Source organism: Gobius niger (assembly GCF_951799975.1).
Source record: "Gobius niger genome assembly, chromosome: 19".
Classification (NCBI taxonomy): domain Eukaryota; kingdom Metazoa; phylum Chordata; class Actinopteri; order Gobiiformes; family Gobiidae; genus Gobius; species Gobius niger.
The window spans coordinates 4,366,977-4,383,095 of record NC_136870.1 but is presented as its reverse complement, the minus strand read 5'-3'; the positions used below and the strand labels follow the sequence as shown (position 1 = coordinate 4,383,095).

Sequence of the window (16,119 nt, the reverse complement as noted above, 5' to 3'; positions counted from 1 at the left end):
AACACTGTTTACAGTAATGATCCTGTGTCAGTCTCAAACAGGATTAAAATGTTTCTCTTTGAGCAGATGGGACGTCTGCAGTGCCCCCTGCTGGTTGTAGTTGGTCTGGATGATCAGGGCTGGCCAGCCTATGAGTCTGCAATGGATGTAAGTTTACAGCATTTGAGATGTAACATGTGAGATATAACGTAACACACGTCCATCTACTGACCAGTGCAAATATGCTTGATTTATCTTTCATAGACATTTGCCAACAAAAGATTATAGAGACTTTAATTGTTGTTGGTAAAACTGAAATCATTTTCAGCATCACTGTAGTAAGAGTTTATTTAATGTAAGCAATAATGATAAGAATTTGGCTTCAAATCAAATCACATTACAGCGAGTAGTTAATGTTGATTCCTTGTTGTTTGTCAGATGAAGGCGATGATGGAGGAGGCGGGGAACAGTCACCTGCTCACTCTGCTCACATACCCCCACACTGGTCACCTGATCGAGCCTCCGTACAGTCCTCACGTCCGGACCAGCATCTTTAGACCAGCCCCAGGTGGGGAATCATGTAAGTACAACTAATAAGGCATTTATATTCTTGTAAACTTCAGTTCAGCCTAAACCTTTTAACCCTTGCCTTAAAGGGACTATACGCGTTTAAGAACGTTACAGTTATGTATTTTCCTCCCCATACATGTTCCAGCCATGTCTAAAATCTGCCTCTAAAATCCTGCACTGTCACTCAAAAAGGTGTTAATTCGGGTCTGAAGTGCCGTCATGCACAAGCGTAATATTGCTGGGTTGCAGGTTCTAGAATGTGATGATGTCATCGGACCCAGCGGGGGGCAAGAGCCAGTTTTTCCTATTAATAACATTACACTTTCACAAGTCATAGCTAAAAATAAAATATATGAATTTAAAAAATGATCTTTAATATCAGTCACTGGGTCCAAGATCTCTCTGTACAAGACCAAAAATTTCCTCAAAAACAAAATAATTTTTCCTCTATATAATAGTATAGGCCTTTAGAACGCTGTGATGTCACCTGCAACCCAGCAATAGAAGCTGCAGTTACGCGTTTGACCTGAGGTGGCAGTAGTGAGTATAAACTGGCCAGCTTACATCTAGCCCCTTTAACCGAACACATCTTCATTACCCAAATCTAAAAAGCTTCTTGACTGGAGCTTCCAGCCTATGCCAGTGTAACCCTTCCATTGAAAGCTAAGACCCACAAAACTAGTGTTGTTCCCCTAAAGTTCCCGTTAACTGTTCAGTCACATGTTACAATAATGATAAACAAGCTAAGCAAGGATTGGATGACAGTACGTGATGCAGAGAGGCCTTCCAGGTTGAATTTACACTTAAGCTTCAGTTGTGTGAAAACCTTGGAAATCATTCATCAATGTCATTTTCCAGTCATGTTGCTGTGGGGCAGGGAGACTGCGGCCCATTCTCGAGCTCAGGACGACGCCTGGAGGAAGACACTGCTGTTTCTGAGAGAGCATCTGCATGACAGAACCTCTGCTGTCACCTCCAAGTCTAATCTATGAGTCCTATTGCTAGGTTTCAGGTGACGTCACAGCAATCCAAAGAGCTACAATGAAACCACAACACAATATTAACATTGTCTTCTTTTGCTATGTTAAGACATCACACGCGTGGCTTTGAAGAGGGGGAAGAAAATCTCTCATGGGAATCACAATTTTTCACTCTTTTTAGCCGTTTTCTGTATAAACATATTTATCACACACAAATAAAGGCAAGCTAAAATCAGCAGATTGTTCTGGCTCCCAACCTAAACGTAGTTTTATTCATATTTAGTAGTGTGTTGAGTTCAAAATCCATTTCAGTCCGGTTTTCGCCCAAAACACAGCACCGAAACAGCCCTGCTAAAAGTCACAAATGATCTCCTGCTCTCCTCAGACTCTGGCCACCTCAGCATCCTCATCCTCCTGGACCTCACCGCAGCATTCGACACCATCAGCCACTCCATCCTCCTGTCCCGCCTCAAATCCAACCTCAACATCACTGGCTCTGCTCTGTCCTGGCTTCAGTCCTACCTCTCAAACCGGCAACAGTTCATCCACATCAACCGCTGCTCCTCCTCCATCGCCCCCCTATCTCAGGGTGTTCCCCAAGGTTCGGTGCTTGGTCCTCTCCTCTTCATCCTCTACATCCTCCCTCTTGGCAACATCATCCGACGTCACGGCCTTGACTTTCACTGCTACGCTGATGACATACAGGTCTACATCTCCACCACATCCATAGACTCCAATATCCACTCCATCCTCACCCACTGCCTGAGTGAAATCAAAACCTGGATGAAACACAACTTTCTTAAACTAAACAGTGACAAAACAGACATCATCATCATCGGTCCAAAAAAACATCACCAAATCTGCTCAAGACTTCTGCCTCAATTTTGACAGCACCACCGTCACTCTGTCCCCACTCATCCGCAACCTCGGTGTTCTCCTTGACCCCACTCTTTCCTTCGAACCCCACATCAAGCAAATAACCCGGACTGCTTTCTTCCATCTCAAAAACATATCACGACTCCGCCCATCCCTCACTTTCTCTGCCGCTGAAACACTGATTCATGCCTTCATTACATCTAGAATCGACTACTGCAACAGCATCCTCTACGGCTCACCATCCAAAACCCTCAACAAACTCCAGTACATCCAGAACTCCCGGGAACACATCACCCCTGTCCTTCAGAACCTCCACTGGCTCCCCGTCCCTCAACGCATCCAGTTCAAGGTCCTCCTCATCACTTTCAAAGCCCTCCATAATTTGGCCCCTCTATACCTCACCGACCTCCTCCACCATCACACTCCATCTCGCTCCCTCCGCTCCTCCCAACGCCAACCTCCTGTCCCTCCCCTGTAAGACCAAGCGCCGAACCTGGGGAGACCGAGCCTTCTCCATCGCCGCCCCCACACTCTGGAACTCACTGCCCCCACCGCTCCGTGCCTGTTCTGACCTCCTCACCTTCAAGAAAGAACTCAAAACTCACCTCTTTAAAAAGGCTTTTAATACTGAATAACTGCCCTCTATTTTAATGTGCTAATTTTATGTGTGATTTTATTGTTGTTTTCTGTAAAGCGTCTTTGAGTGTCTTGAAAAGCGCTATACAAATAAAATGTATTATTATTATTATTATTATTAAAATAAAGCTAAAACACTCTTCAAGTCAAGTCTTTTGCAGTGAAATATCACTGAAATGAAGTTTTCTGATAAAATCATATTGAATTACTCTTCATCGTCATCCAGGCCTCACTTTAGAAGAGCCTTAATCAGTCACATGCTCAGCTCCCAATAGAGTGAGCCGACTCTAAAATATTCTTTGGAACAGAGAAGTGGGCGGGACTCAGTGAGCCTGTCTTCTGATTGGTGCGTCACTCAAAGGCCCGCGCTCCCGCACATAAAACGCGCTGCGCCTCGGTCTCAGCTCATTCTTCCTGTGAGTCTTGTCAACAGTAAGACATTTCAAAATGAGCGGCAGAGGTAAAACCGGCGGAAAGGCCCGCGCTAAGGCCAAGTCCCGCTCCTCCAGGGCCGGGCTGCAGTTCCCCGTGGGCCGTGTGCACAGGCTGCTCCGCAAAGGAAACTACGCCCAGCGTGTGGGCGCCGGAGCCCCCGTGTACCTGGCGGCCGTGCTGGAGTATCTGACCGCTGAGATCCTGGAGCTGGCGGGAAACGCAGCTCGTGACAACAAGAAGACCCGTATCATCCCCCGCCACCTGCAGCTGGCCGTGCGCAACGACGAGGAGCTCAACAAACTGCTTGGAGGAGTGACCATCGCTCAGGGAGGAGTGCTGCCCAACATCCAGGCCGTGCTGCTGCCCAAGAAGACCGAGAAGGCCAAGTAAAGTGTCCGAGACACTGACCTCAACAACGGCTCTTTTAAGAGCCACCCACAGCCTCAGAAAGAGCCGCTTCAGTCAGAGGATCATAGTTTATCCAGACTGTGCGCAATGCGCCTTTACGCATCGGCCTTGGTACAGCGCGTTTCCAGACACACATTTATTCATCCACAATAAACCTGGTGATTATGAGCTGCGTAAGTAGCCACAGCTGCCCTGGGGTGGCAATAGATGATACATACTGGATACAACTACACTGATAATTCACGGATATGATAGTGCTTTGTGCCAGTGGTCAGACATGAAGCTTGAAGTATTTAGATACTTTATATAAGAAGAATCGTTACAAGTATAATAAAGGTTCTGTTAGAGTGGCCTGAGGAGCTGCTAACTACTGCATGTATTTTGAAAAGTCGTTTTGAGTAACTGTATTCTAGTAAAGTTACTCATTTAAGAGTGTTTAGGATACAGTTACTTTCCTAGAATCAAAGGATTACATCCCAGTGCTCAATCACTACATTTTAGCTTCACAGTGCACATTATTAAGAAAGAACTATTTCTCCCTAAAATAAAGATTTCATGCACCTTATGCAGTTCATACAAACATTATGCACATGTGTCACATGATCTGCTCCTGAGCATCTGCCAAGAGGTTTTCAGTTCCTAATTAGTGTTAAATAAGTTTAAGTTTATAACAGGCCTTCCAGCAAACATTTGCGTAACTATATGTCGTATTTATACAGAATTATAACACAAATCAACATGAAGGTTTATTCAGTATGTTTTAACTAAATACCATCCCAACACTGCTGAGGCTCAGCCCCTCCCCCTCCTCCAAAGTGACCAATAGATAGTGAGCGTGTGCTCAGAGGGAGGAGCTCACAGAGGTTTAAAAGCAGCTCCTCTCCGCTCCTCTGCAGTTCTCTTCTCTGTCACAGTCAGGAGTAAACAAACATGGCCAGAACCAAACAAACCGCCCGTAAATCCACCGGAGGCAAAGCCCCCAGGAAGCAGCTGGCCACTAAGGCCGCCCGTAAGAGCGCCCCGGCCACGGGAGGAGTGAAGAAGCCTCACCGCTACAGGCCCGGCACCGTGGCTCTGAGGGAGATCCGCCGCTACCAGAAATCCACCGAGCTGCTGATCCGAAAGCTGCCCTTCCAGCGCCTGGTCCGAGAGATCGCCCAGGACTTCAAGACCGACCTGCGCTTCCAGAGCTCCGCCGTCATGGCTCTGCAGGAGGCCAGCGAGGCTTACCTGGTGGGTCTGTTCGAGGACACCAACCTGTGCGCCATCCACGCCAAGAGAGTCACCATCATGCCCAAAGACATCCAGCTGGCCCGGCGCATCCGTGGAGAGAGAGCTTAGACAAAACCGGCTCCTCTGAGGAAAAAACGGCTCTTTTCAGAGCCACCACTTCATCAAAGAGCCACTTCAGTCTAACATGACACTACTGTGTACATGTCAAAATCAGGAAAAGTAAATACCCTCCGAATGTAGGTGATTTTAACAAAAATGTCACTATTTCCCTCTGGAGTTTTTATGACAAACAATCACGACCTGTCTGAAAGCCTATTTTGTTCAGCACTGAGTTTTCCGAAGTGTGCTTGAACGCCCCATCATGTGAGCAGCGCATGTACAGCTAGTGCGCTGTTCAGTTCGTGCTCAGAGATGAGAGCAAATGACAGGACCACTTTTCCTTTACTTTGTGTGCGTTTATGAAACTCAGGTGAGTTTTTGTTGTTTGCTGTAGCATATTTGGGGAGCAAGGTGGTGAGAATGTTTGGAGTTTCTGTCACTTGTGCTACCTGATGCGTATTATTGATGCGTGACCAATTAAGCACTTTTCACGAGGCTGCGCCATGTTATTTGGGCATCATGTTTATTATGTTAAATAATTAGCCTTGGAAATGTGTTCTTATTGCTTTTTCTATGTTTCTAAGTTGAGCACTACTGTGTTAGAGTGCTGTAAATTATAATTTATGTACTTTGCTAACTGTAATGAGGACACCATGCATAGTTATTTTATTTACATTTATTATTTAAAGACCAGTATTTTAATTACTATATTTTCCTTTGTTTTCTTTGTACCCAGACCACACACACATACGCACGTTGAAACCTGTATACTCCTCGCTGCTGAAATAAAGTTGAAGAAAGATTCTCTGACCGGAGTCGTCTGTAGTGCTCCTACCCTAACCACTAGTCCAAACTTTACATGGTCCTTCGAGCCGGATTAGGGTTCCCCCGTCACTATGGAATCAGCAACTGATGGTCAGCAGTCGGAGTCATCAGTCCGACGGAAGAGGGACACTCGTCCACCTGTACATTTGGCCGATTATGAAATCACTCTTCTGCCCTCTCAAGAGCCTGTGGCCCAAGCCTCCTCTACCCCAGTAGGACAACCAGGCCAGGCTCAGTCAATCAGAGCTAAGAGTGTGAAAAGTTTCCGGTCAGCTGCACATTCACGACGGTCCTCTCAAGCATCTCATGGTCTCCATACTATATTTCGAAGTACGTCTGATATACATGCAGCTGCGTTAGAGGAGGAGATCAAAGGATTGGAGCTCGCCGACCTTCAAGAGGAAATAGAAGAGGAGAGGAAAGCTGACTTGGAGGCTGCAGCATTGGATGCACAAGCCAGAGAAGGACAGCGGCTACAAGAGGAAGCACATCTGGCTAAAGAGAGAATAGCTAGAGAGATGGGAAGACGCAGACGCTTGAAGAAGCTTGAGAAGGAGGTACACATTGCCAGTCTTGTAAAGACCTACTTATCAGAGACGAATGATGATGCCTTGTCTACTGCGTCGGCTCCCGCTTCGTTCTCCCAGCTACCTGTGTCACAATTTGGTCAACAGCCACCTCCGGTGCCATTGGTCCTCACGCAGCATCCACCTGCGCAACAGCCGAATCCAACACTAAATCAGGTACCACCTCTCTCCACTGTTTCCGCACAGATATTAGCACCACCTGCTAATCCCGTCATGAGTGCCCAGCCCAGTGTTCCTGCTATCACAGCACCAGTTTCTGTACTTCCCCCGGCATCTGTCTCATTCGTGCCCGTGATCCCCACGGTAACTACCCAGGCAGTTGGAGCACCACCAACAACGAGGTCCGCTGTTACAACTACTCTCCCATCTCAGTACCTAGGAGTTCCGGCTACCGGTGGAGGTTTCCTAATGCCACCACGAGCAGTTACAGTGGCACCGCCACCTCCTGCAGTACAGTATGCTCACTCTAGTATACCAGCTGCAACACCAGTTCCTGCGGCACCACCCTGGACCTACCCAGGGATGGAGACCCTGATTGCTACGTCTTACGGCATTCCCAAACCGACACTTCCCTTCTTCGAGAGTGGTAAAGAAAGCGATTTCGCACTTTTGAAGATGGCGCTCGACAACTTGATGAATAGTCACCCCCATCTCAGCGAGCACTATAAATATCAAGTTCTCCTGAGTCAGCTCAAGCTCCAGAGTGCTCTGCAGTTGGCCAAATCATACATGTATGACCCCGCACCGTACACAGCTGCATTGGGAGCTCTGCAAGACAAATATGGCCAGCCAAGACAACTGGTCCAAAGTGAACTAGGGGCAATACTCAACTCACCAGCCATCAAGTCAGGAGACGCCGAGGCATTCGACTCCTTCGCCCTCTCAGTCCAGTCGCTTGTCGGTATGCTGCGCACTTTAGAGGGACCTGTTGGATACGAGCTCAAGTGTGGTTCCCATGTCGACCGTCTCTTAAGCAAGATGTCTCCTTCCCACAGAGATGGATTTGTGGAATATTGTCTCGTTCGTGGCATCCTGCAGCCAGGTTCAGAGCTCACCTACTCTCTGCCCGACCTCGCTGCGTGGCTCCAGATGAAAGCTCAAGCCAAGCGTCTTGCCAGTCGAGCTACTCTTCTCTACAACTCTACAGGGCCTTCCCCTCCAAAGAGAGACCAACGTAGTTCAAAGCCCAAAGATAAGACAGCGTCAGTCTTCTTCTGCTCAGGAGAGACAGCCGACAAGGATACCTCTCAGTCAAAGTCCCAAACTTTCAAACCCAGTCCTTATTGCCCATTCTGCAACAATAAGGAGCACTACCTTAACTCATGCCTCGACTTCAAGAAATTGTCTATCACTGAGATTAAGAAGTGGATCCAGGAAGGTGACAGATGTTGGAAATGCGGCCGAAACCACAAAGCTACTGCCTGTACACTCAAACGCCCATGTAGGACTTGCAAAGAAAAACACCTTACAGTTTTACATGACGCCATCCAAGAGTCATCGCAGAAAGTGCTGATGGTCAGTAATCCAAAGCCCACTGTCTACATTGAGCAGCCCAGAAGCCCTCAGAGAGTGTTGCTGAAAGTTGTCAAAGTGCTTCTGCATCATGGCGATCGCGTCTTAGAGACATTTGCAGTGCTCGATGATGGTTCGGAGAGAACGATTATCCTCCCACAAGCTGTAAAGCAACTACAACTCTCTAAACATCCAGAGACACTTCATCTGAGAACAGTCCAGCAAGAGGTTAAGGAGCTGAAAGGTTCCTCAGTCAGCCTTCATGTATCCCCCATCTTCAAACCAAACAAGAAGTTTTGGATTCAGCAGGCTTTCACTGCAGAAAGTCTGAGCTTATCTGAGCACACGTATCCAGTAGCAGCTCTCCAGAAGCGCTATGAGCATCTCAAAGGACTTCCTTTGACGCCTATCCACAGAGCCCAACCTCTACTCCTCATCGGCTCAGATATGCCTCAGCTCCTCACTCCGACACAGCCAGTCAGAGCAGGTCCAGCTAGTGGTCCCATGGCAATCTGCACTAGGCTAGGCTGGTCCTTGCAAGGTCCTTCTGACATCCTGCCAGTCTCGTCTCACCAGCCTTCCTGTCTGCACATCGCCACTGAGTCTTCATATACTGAACTCCTCAGGAATGTGGAACGCCTTTGGCACATTGACACAGTCCCTTACGTCAGTGAGAAGACTGCAACGCGTTCCAAGCAAGACCAGCAGGCCCTCATCCTTCTACAGACAGCCTCCGAACGTGTATCTGTCGACGGTACCCAGCGCTACGCTACTCCACTGTTGCGTCGTCAACCAGTCATCCCACTCTGTGCTCCGCAAGAGGCCGTGATGCCCAACCTACGCAGCACTGAACGCCGGTTGGCTAAGGACACGGTTCGAGCAGCCTCATACTGCAAGGAGATGGATAAACTCGTTCAGTCAGGTTATGTCGCAGAGATCTCTACAGAAGAGGCAGCCAAGTCTACAGAGGCGTGGTATGTACCCCATCATATGGTGCACCACAATGGAAAGGACAGAGTAGTCTTCAACTGTTCCTTTTCCTTCAATGGCCTGTCCCTTAATGACCAACTCCTGCCAGGACCAACGCTTGGCCCGACCATGATTGGAGTCCTGATGCGGTTCCGATGTCATGCTGTAGCCATAAGTGGAGATATTAAGTCGATGTTCCACCAGATCCGCTTGCTGCCCAGTGATAAACCACTCCTACGCTTCCTGTGGCGGGACATGCAGAGGACATCTGAACCACACATATTCCAATGGGAGGTGCTACCATTCGGAACGACGTGCAGTCCCTGTTGCGCCGTCTTTGCTCTGCAGCAACACGTCAGGGACCATGAACCACCAGACTCTCCACTCATGCATGTGATCGAGCACTCGTTCTATGTCGACAATTGCCTTCACAGTGTGAGGAAAGCTGAAGAAGCCAAGGCTCTGGTCGATGATCTGCGAGCACTTCTGAGCAAGGGAGGTTTCGAGATTCGGCAATGGGCTAGTAACGTGCCTGACGTTGTCGCATACCTACCTCCTGAAGCACAGTCGGCTAGCAGTGAGCTATGGTTATCCAAGGCCAGTGACAACCTCCAAGAGCCCACGCTTGGACTCTGCTGGGATTGTTTGAACGACACTCTGAGTTACAAGCATCGTCACTCCGAGCCATCAGCCGCCACCCTTCGCAACGTCTACAGTGTCCTTGCCAAGCTTTACGACCCATTGGGCTACATCGTGCCATTCACCACAAGATGTAAAGTGCTTGTTCAGGACATGTGGAAGGCAAACATTGGCTGGGACGACAAGATCCAACCCGATGATCTTCTGGAGAAATGGTCAAGTTGGGTGCAGGAAATTCCCACTCTGCAACATCTCAAGTTGCCTCGTCCTTATGCACCAGCCACCGCCGACACTGCTAATGCAACACGTCGCATCCACATCTTCTGTGATGCCTCGGAGCGCGCCTATGGATCAGTAGCCTACATGCAGACGACAGATGACAGTCAACAAATCTATGTCTCCTTCGTTTTTGCCAGATCGAGAGTCGCACCCCGTAAGCAGCTGTCCATCCCACGTCTCGAGCTCAGTGCTGCACTTACAGGCGCTCAGCTGGCTAGAGTGATAGAGACAGAGCTTGAAGTATCACCGGAGGACATCACTCTTTGGTCAGATTCCACAACCGTTCTGTATTGGATCAAATCAGAATCCTGTCGTTACAAAGTGTTCGTGGGAACACGTGTCGCAGAAATCCAGAATCTGACCAACCCTGGTCAATGGCGGTATGTTGACACTCTAAGCAATCCAGCTGATGACATAACCCGCGGACTCACTCTGCAAGAGATGGTACAAGATCATCGCTGGAACAAAGGTCCACATTTCCTCCGTCTGTCAGAGAGAGAGTGGCCCACCATGCCAGCATCTGAGTCAGAGCCAGACACCGTAGAGTTAAGAAAGTCTGCCTTTGTGGGAACTGTTTCCAGTATCTTTCCCACACAACTTCCTGACTCCAGTAAGTTCTCCACCTGGAAAGAGCTTCTTCAGGAAACAGCTAGCTCCCTTCATGGGGCGGCTGATGCCAGTACTACAGCACCATGTCCTGCTGCCGATTTTCTGCAAGCAGAGAAGTTGATGTTACGAAGGGCTCAAGAGGACCTCTTTGCTGAAGAATACAGGGCTCTCAGAGCTGGACATACCCTGCCTTCAAACAGTCGTCTCTCATCTCTGTCACCAGAGTACGATGTAGCCACAGAGCTACTCAGAGTCGGTGGCAGGTTGAGGCATGCTGAAGGACTAGATCTGGATACCATCCACCCAGTTATCCTGGACCCAAGTCATCCTGTGACGAAGCTTATCATCAAGGATACTGATGAGTCACTACTGCACCCTGGGCCAGAGCGAGTTCTTGCCGAGCTCAGACGCAGATTTTGGATCATCCGCGGCAGAGAGGCCATTCGGAAACATCAACATTCATGTCTGGAGTGCCAACGTTGGAGAGCAAAACCTGACGTGCCGAAGATGGCCGATTATCCACCAGCTCGACTACGACTCCATAAGCCACCATTCTATTCAACCGGAGTTGATTGCTTTGGACCTTTCCAAGTGAGGATCGGTCGCCGCACTGAAAAAAGGTGGGGCATTGTCTACAAATGCATGACAACTCGCTCGGTGCATCTGGATCTGTTGGAGAGCCTTGATACAGACGCTTTCCTGCTGTCACTAAGAAGATTCATCTCTCGACGTGGCAAACCGTTCGAACTCCTCATGGACAATGGTACCAACTTTGTCGGTGGAGAGAGAGAGTTGCGTGAAGCCGTCGCTGCCATGGCACCTCAGTGGAGAGAGCAACTTGCTGGACAGCAGATATCCTTCCGATTCAATCCTCCGAGTGCTCCTCACTTTGGTGGCACATGGGAGAGGGAAGTGAAATCTATCAAGACTGCACTTCGCGTTGTCCTAAAAGACCAGACTGTTCCTGAACCAGTCCTGATGACAACCCTAGTGGAGGTCGAAGGCATAATGAATGCGAAACCCCTAGGCTACTTGTCATCAGATGCTTCTGATCCAGACCCGGTCACGCCTAACCTCCTCCTTATGGGCCGTCACGACTCGTCTCTTCCTCAAGCTGTTTACGACCCCAGTGACCTCGGGAGAAGACGTTGGAGGCACAGCCAAGCCATCGCCGATCGCTTCTGGTCATCCTTCATCAGTCACTACCTTCCAGGGTTGCAGGAGCGCAGTAAGTGGAGGAAAGACGGTAAGGCACTCTCCACAGGCGACGTTGTCTTAATCGTGGATCCTCAACACCCCCGAGCGTCGTGGCCTGTAGGCCGGATTACCCAGACCCATCCAGGAGCAGATGGACGTGTACGGACTGCCAGCGTTCAAGTGAAGGACCGCACCTACGTTCGTCCAGTCGCCCGGCTCATCCTGCTCCCAGCTCTTGAGGACAAAGACGAAGAAGAAACCACCAAATAGACTTTCTCCTATTCTTTCAACTGCCGTGCGGACAGTTGGGGGCGGCTTTGTCTGAAAGCCTATTTTGTTCAGCACTGAGTTTTCCGAAGTGTGCTTGAACGCCCCATCATGTGAGCAGCGCATGTACAGCTAGTGCGCTGTTCAGTTCGTGCTCAGAGATGAGAGCAAATGACAGGACCACTTTTCCTTTACTTTGTGTGCGTTTATGAAACTCAGGTGAGTTTTTGTTGTTTGCTGTAGCATATTTGGGGAGCAAGGTGGTGAGAATGTTTGGAGTTTCTGTCACTTGTGCTACCTGATGCGTATTATTGATGCGTGACCAATTAAGCACTTTTCACGAGGCTGCGCCATGTTATTTGGGCATCATGTTTATTATGTTAAATAATTAGCCTTGGAAATGTGTTCTTATTGCTTTTTCTATGTTTCTAAGTTGAGCACTACTGTGTTAGAGTGCTGTAAATTATAATTTATGTACTTTGCTAACTGTAATGAGGACACCATGCATAGTTATTTTATTTACATTTATTATTTAAAGACCAGTATTTTAATTACTATATTTTCCTTTGTTTTCTTTGTACCCAGACCACACACACATACGCACGTTGAAACCTGTATACTCCTCGCTGCTGAAATAAAGTTGAAGAAAGATTCTCTGACCGGAGTCGTCTGTAGTGCTCCTACCCTAACCACTAGTCCAAACTTTACACGACCCGAATAAGCTTTTATGTCTCTCATTCACGTAACTTTTTCTCTGCCTCTCTCTCCCGCGCGCAAGAGTTTATGAACAGTTTATTCCTCAGACGCGTTGCCTTACGCCGGGGCGGGGCAGTGCGCGGTGATGTCGCGTCGGAGGCGGCCGCCTCGTCACTCACAAAACCCACGCGCGCTTTTCTCTCCCATGGCCCGGGAGAGCGCGTGCACTGGGAGAGTTTGGACGTGCGCTTACTGTTTCCCCAGAGCCGCGCTCTAAACCCTTTCCCCCCCATGGTCCGGGCTTTTTCAGAGTTACTTCTGTCAGAAACCATGAGTGACAGTAACATGACGCTAAATAAATTGTGGTCATTACATTCAGTAAAAAGGCGGAGTGAAGTACCAACTACCCTAAGACGTACAATTGGCTACTTCAAAAAGTTACTCAATTACATTGATTGTACTCGAGTAAATGTAACGGAGTACTTGCCGCCTGTTTTAAGTACAGATTTAAATATGGTCAATGGTTTAAATATCTTTTGTCTTGAGAGTCCGTTTAGGTTTACAGGAAACACTTTCAGAACCTTGGACAGCGACAGTAATACACATGCATAACATCATTAAGCTCTGATCAAGGGAACAGTATATGGTTCAATAACATTAACCACAGGACTTTAGAGCCAGTTTAGGCCTGTACAGTTTGTGCTACTTTGTAAATCTAGTGTTCTCCATGTTGAGTGGAATAAGTACATTTACACTTAATATGAAGTGTGTTTTGTTGATTTGGTTTGAAAAAGTCTGTAAGGTAATCTGGAATCTGGAAGTTTCTTTTCTCCGAATATAAAAAAGGAGAGACAAAAACATTTTACTGCCTCAAAAAAGAAAAGACACATTTTCCTTCAACTTTTATATGAGGGTGGAATGTTTTGTAATTGTGTGAATGAACTTGTTTCCCGATACAAATAGCTCATGTTCGTGGATCATGTGGACTTTCTGCCTGTTCCTGCGCCTCTGTTTCTATTACGATATCGACTCTAGTGCTGGATGTTTTGTGCAGGTACAAAATAATACCAAGTAAAACTAGGTCAAAAGATGAAAGCCTTTGTCCGCTCAGTTGGTCAGGAGCTCCAGGCCGTGACCTCATGTGTGTTTGCTGCTGCTGCTGAAGTGGCTTCCAAACGCAGAGCTCACTCCTGACAGAGACACTTTGACTTTGTGCCTCTGCAGAGGCGAGTTTGGAACAGGAAACGTGTCTTTCCTGAGGCCTTAGCGGCTCTGGGATGATGTGAGGAGGAAATGAGTGGGACTAGTCTGTTCCAGAATGCGCACAGTCAAAGGTTTGGATCGTTCCAGACGCACAGACTCGTTCACATTGATGTTGTATTTGATTTCAATCCGAGGGGAAACTTCCTCCACACCGTCTCCTGCTCTGATCTGTCCTGACCAGAGCGTTTCTTTCACTTTTCGAGCCTTTTCCTGACGCGCACAAACACAAGAGCCTCTGATCCAAACGGGCTGAGTCTCTACGGTTCTCACGCTGTGTTTAAGGGCGCCTCGTGCTCGGGGAAAATCCACTCTCTCTCAGACTGTTGTTGTGAGTGACGTTTTGAAAAACTATGGCAGAAGAAGCTCCCGCTCCCGCCGCGGCTCCGGCCAAAGCCGCCAAGAAGAAGTCCGCCCCCAAAGCCAAGAAGAGCGGCCCCAGCGTCAGCGCGCTCGTCGTCCAAGCCGTGTCCGCCTGCAAGGAGCGCGGCGGCGTGTCCCTGCCCGCGCTCAAGAAGGCCCTGACCGCCGCCGGATACGATGGGGAGAAGAACAAGGCCCGGGTCAGGCTCGCCGTCAAGAAGCTGCTGGAGAAGGGCACCCTGGTGCAGAAGAAGGGCTCCTACAAGATGAACAAGCCCGCGGCCGAGCCGAAGAAGGCCAAGAAGCCCGCGGCCAAGAAAGCGGCCCCTAAAGCCAAGAAGCCCGCGGCCGCTAAGAAAGTCAAGAAACCCGTTGCCGCAAAGAAAGTCAAGAAAGCGGCCACTCCCAAGAAGGCCAAGAAGTCTCCGAAGAAGGCAGCCAAGCCCGCGGCCAAGAAAGTGACCAAGAGTCCGAAGAAAGCGGCCAAGAGCCCCAAGAAGCCGGCGAAGAAGGCCCCCGCGGCGAAGAAAGCGGCCCCAAAGAAAACCGCCAAGCCCAAAGCCAAGAAGGCCGCGGCCAAGAAGAAGTAACTCCTCCACTCTGTCCCCCCCGGACCAACAAAGGCTCTTTTTAGGGCCACACACTCCGCTAAAGACGCAGCTTCAGGCAAAGTCAGGCAAGATAATGCGTAAAATGACTATTACGCACAGTATGCGCTTTTCCGCACGGGATTACACTAGTGTCAATAAGGGACAAGCATGGCTAAAATCTGCAGATAATATAGTATAATATATTTGCTGAATGAGGCTAGAATGAAAATAAATATTAGGGACAGAGACACTAAAAGAGCCATTTAAATCACTCAGGAACAGGTCTGCGCTTTGTCCATGTGGAGAAGAAACATTGAAACAGACGATATCATTAATTATATATTTCCCTGATATTAAAACATGCTGAATATTATAACAATCAAATAACTAATAACACTTAGAACTTAAAAATCAAAGTGGTGATGGAGAAATGATCTTTTTATTTATTCTATTAAAATATTGTTGAAAGTTGAGTTTTATCCTGATTTTCCAGGTGATGCGTAAAATGACTATTACGCACAGTATGCGCTTTTACGCACGATATTACACCAGTGTTTCTGTTGACTGAAAATAGGATTAAACTAAATAAATGTTGTCCTAAAATGGCTACAACTATGGCTAAATCATTCAGATATATTTGTTGACTAAATAAGGCTAGACTGAAAATAAATATTGGGGACTAAGACACTTTAAAAGAGCCATTTAAATAATTATATATAATAACAGGTCTGTGCTTTGTCCATGTTTGAGTATATTATATGATATCAAAGGTTAAATAAGAAAACATGTGTCTAAAATTAAGTTCCAAAAAGAGTTCCATCAGTGTGTTCAGAGTTTGATCTCTGTCTCTTTTCTTTCTGAAGAAACACTTTGGGAAATGGCTTTGAGTTTGAAAACAGAACCTAATTGGTTCAGATCTATTGAAATGTATGACCCTCCTGAACTGATGCTTCTGGTTTTCTCTGGATGAGCAAAAACACACTCTTTAAAACCATGTGTGATTTTTAACACTATTTCTGTGTCATTTCTAATTTTTGGTTGTGCTGAAGTTGTGTCGGTTTTCACATTTCTGTGTAAAAAAACAGCTGGTTTTAAGTCATTTGATTTTCA

General features: G+C 47.7%; 3 protein-coding genes across 3 annotated transcripts; all 3 read left to right on the top strand.

Annotated features, from left to right (window-relative positions):
* Positions 1 to 3,478: 3,478 nt before the first annotated feature.
* Positions 3,479 to 3,866, top strand: LOC306979181 (histone H2A; the record flags this gene model as incomplete). The annotated part of the gene is made up of 1 exon (XM_079578036.1): positions 3,479 to 3,866. Exon 1 carries the CDS (start codon positions 3,489 to 3,491, stop codon positions 3,864 to 3,866), a length of 378 nt encoding a protein of 125 aa, XP_079434162.1. The 5' UTR covers positions 3,479 to 3,488.
* A 925-nt stretch (positions 3,867 to 4,791) lies between these two features.
* On the top strand, positions 4,792 to 5,225 carry LOC306979174 (histone H3.2; the record flags this gene model as incomplete). Its single annotated transcript, XM_079578029.1, has 1 exon — positions 4,792 to 5,225. The coding sequence occupies exon 1, from the start codon at positions 4,815 to 4,817 to the stop codon at positions 5,223 to 5,225; it is 411 nt and encodes a 136-aa protein (XP_079434155.1). The 5' UTR covers positions 4,792 to 4,814.
* Positions 5,226 to 14,385: 9,160 nt separating this feature from the next.
* Positions 14,386 to 15,023, top strand: LOC306979162 (histone H1-like). Its single transcript, XM_079578017.1, has one exon. It carries the CDS (start codon positions 14,410 to 14,412, stop codon positions 15,007 to 15,009), a length of 600 nt encoding a protein of 199 aa, XP_079434143.1. The 5' UTR covers positions 14,386 to 14,409; the 3' UTR covers positions 15,010 to 15,023.
* The last annotated feature ends 1,096 nt before the right edge of the window (positions 15,024 to 16,119 follow it).

What these genes read in the sequence shown, in the direction of transcription:
- LOC306979162 (XM_079578017.1), top strand. Translation starts at nt 14,410, where the DNA reads ATGGCAGAAGAAGCTCCCGCTCCCGCCGCGGCTCCGGCCAAAGCCGCC.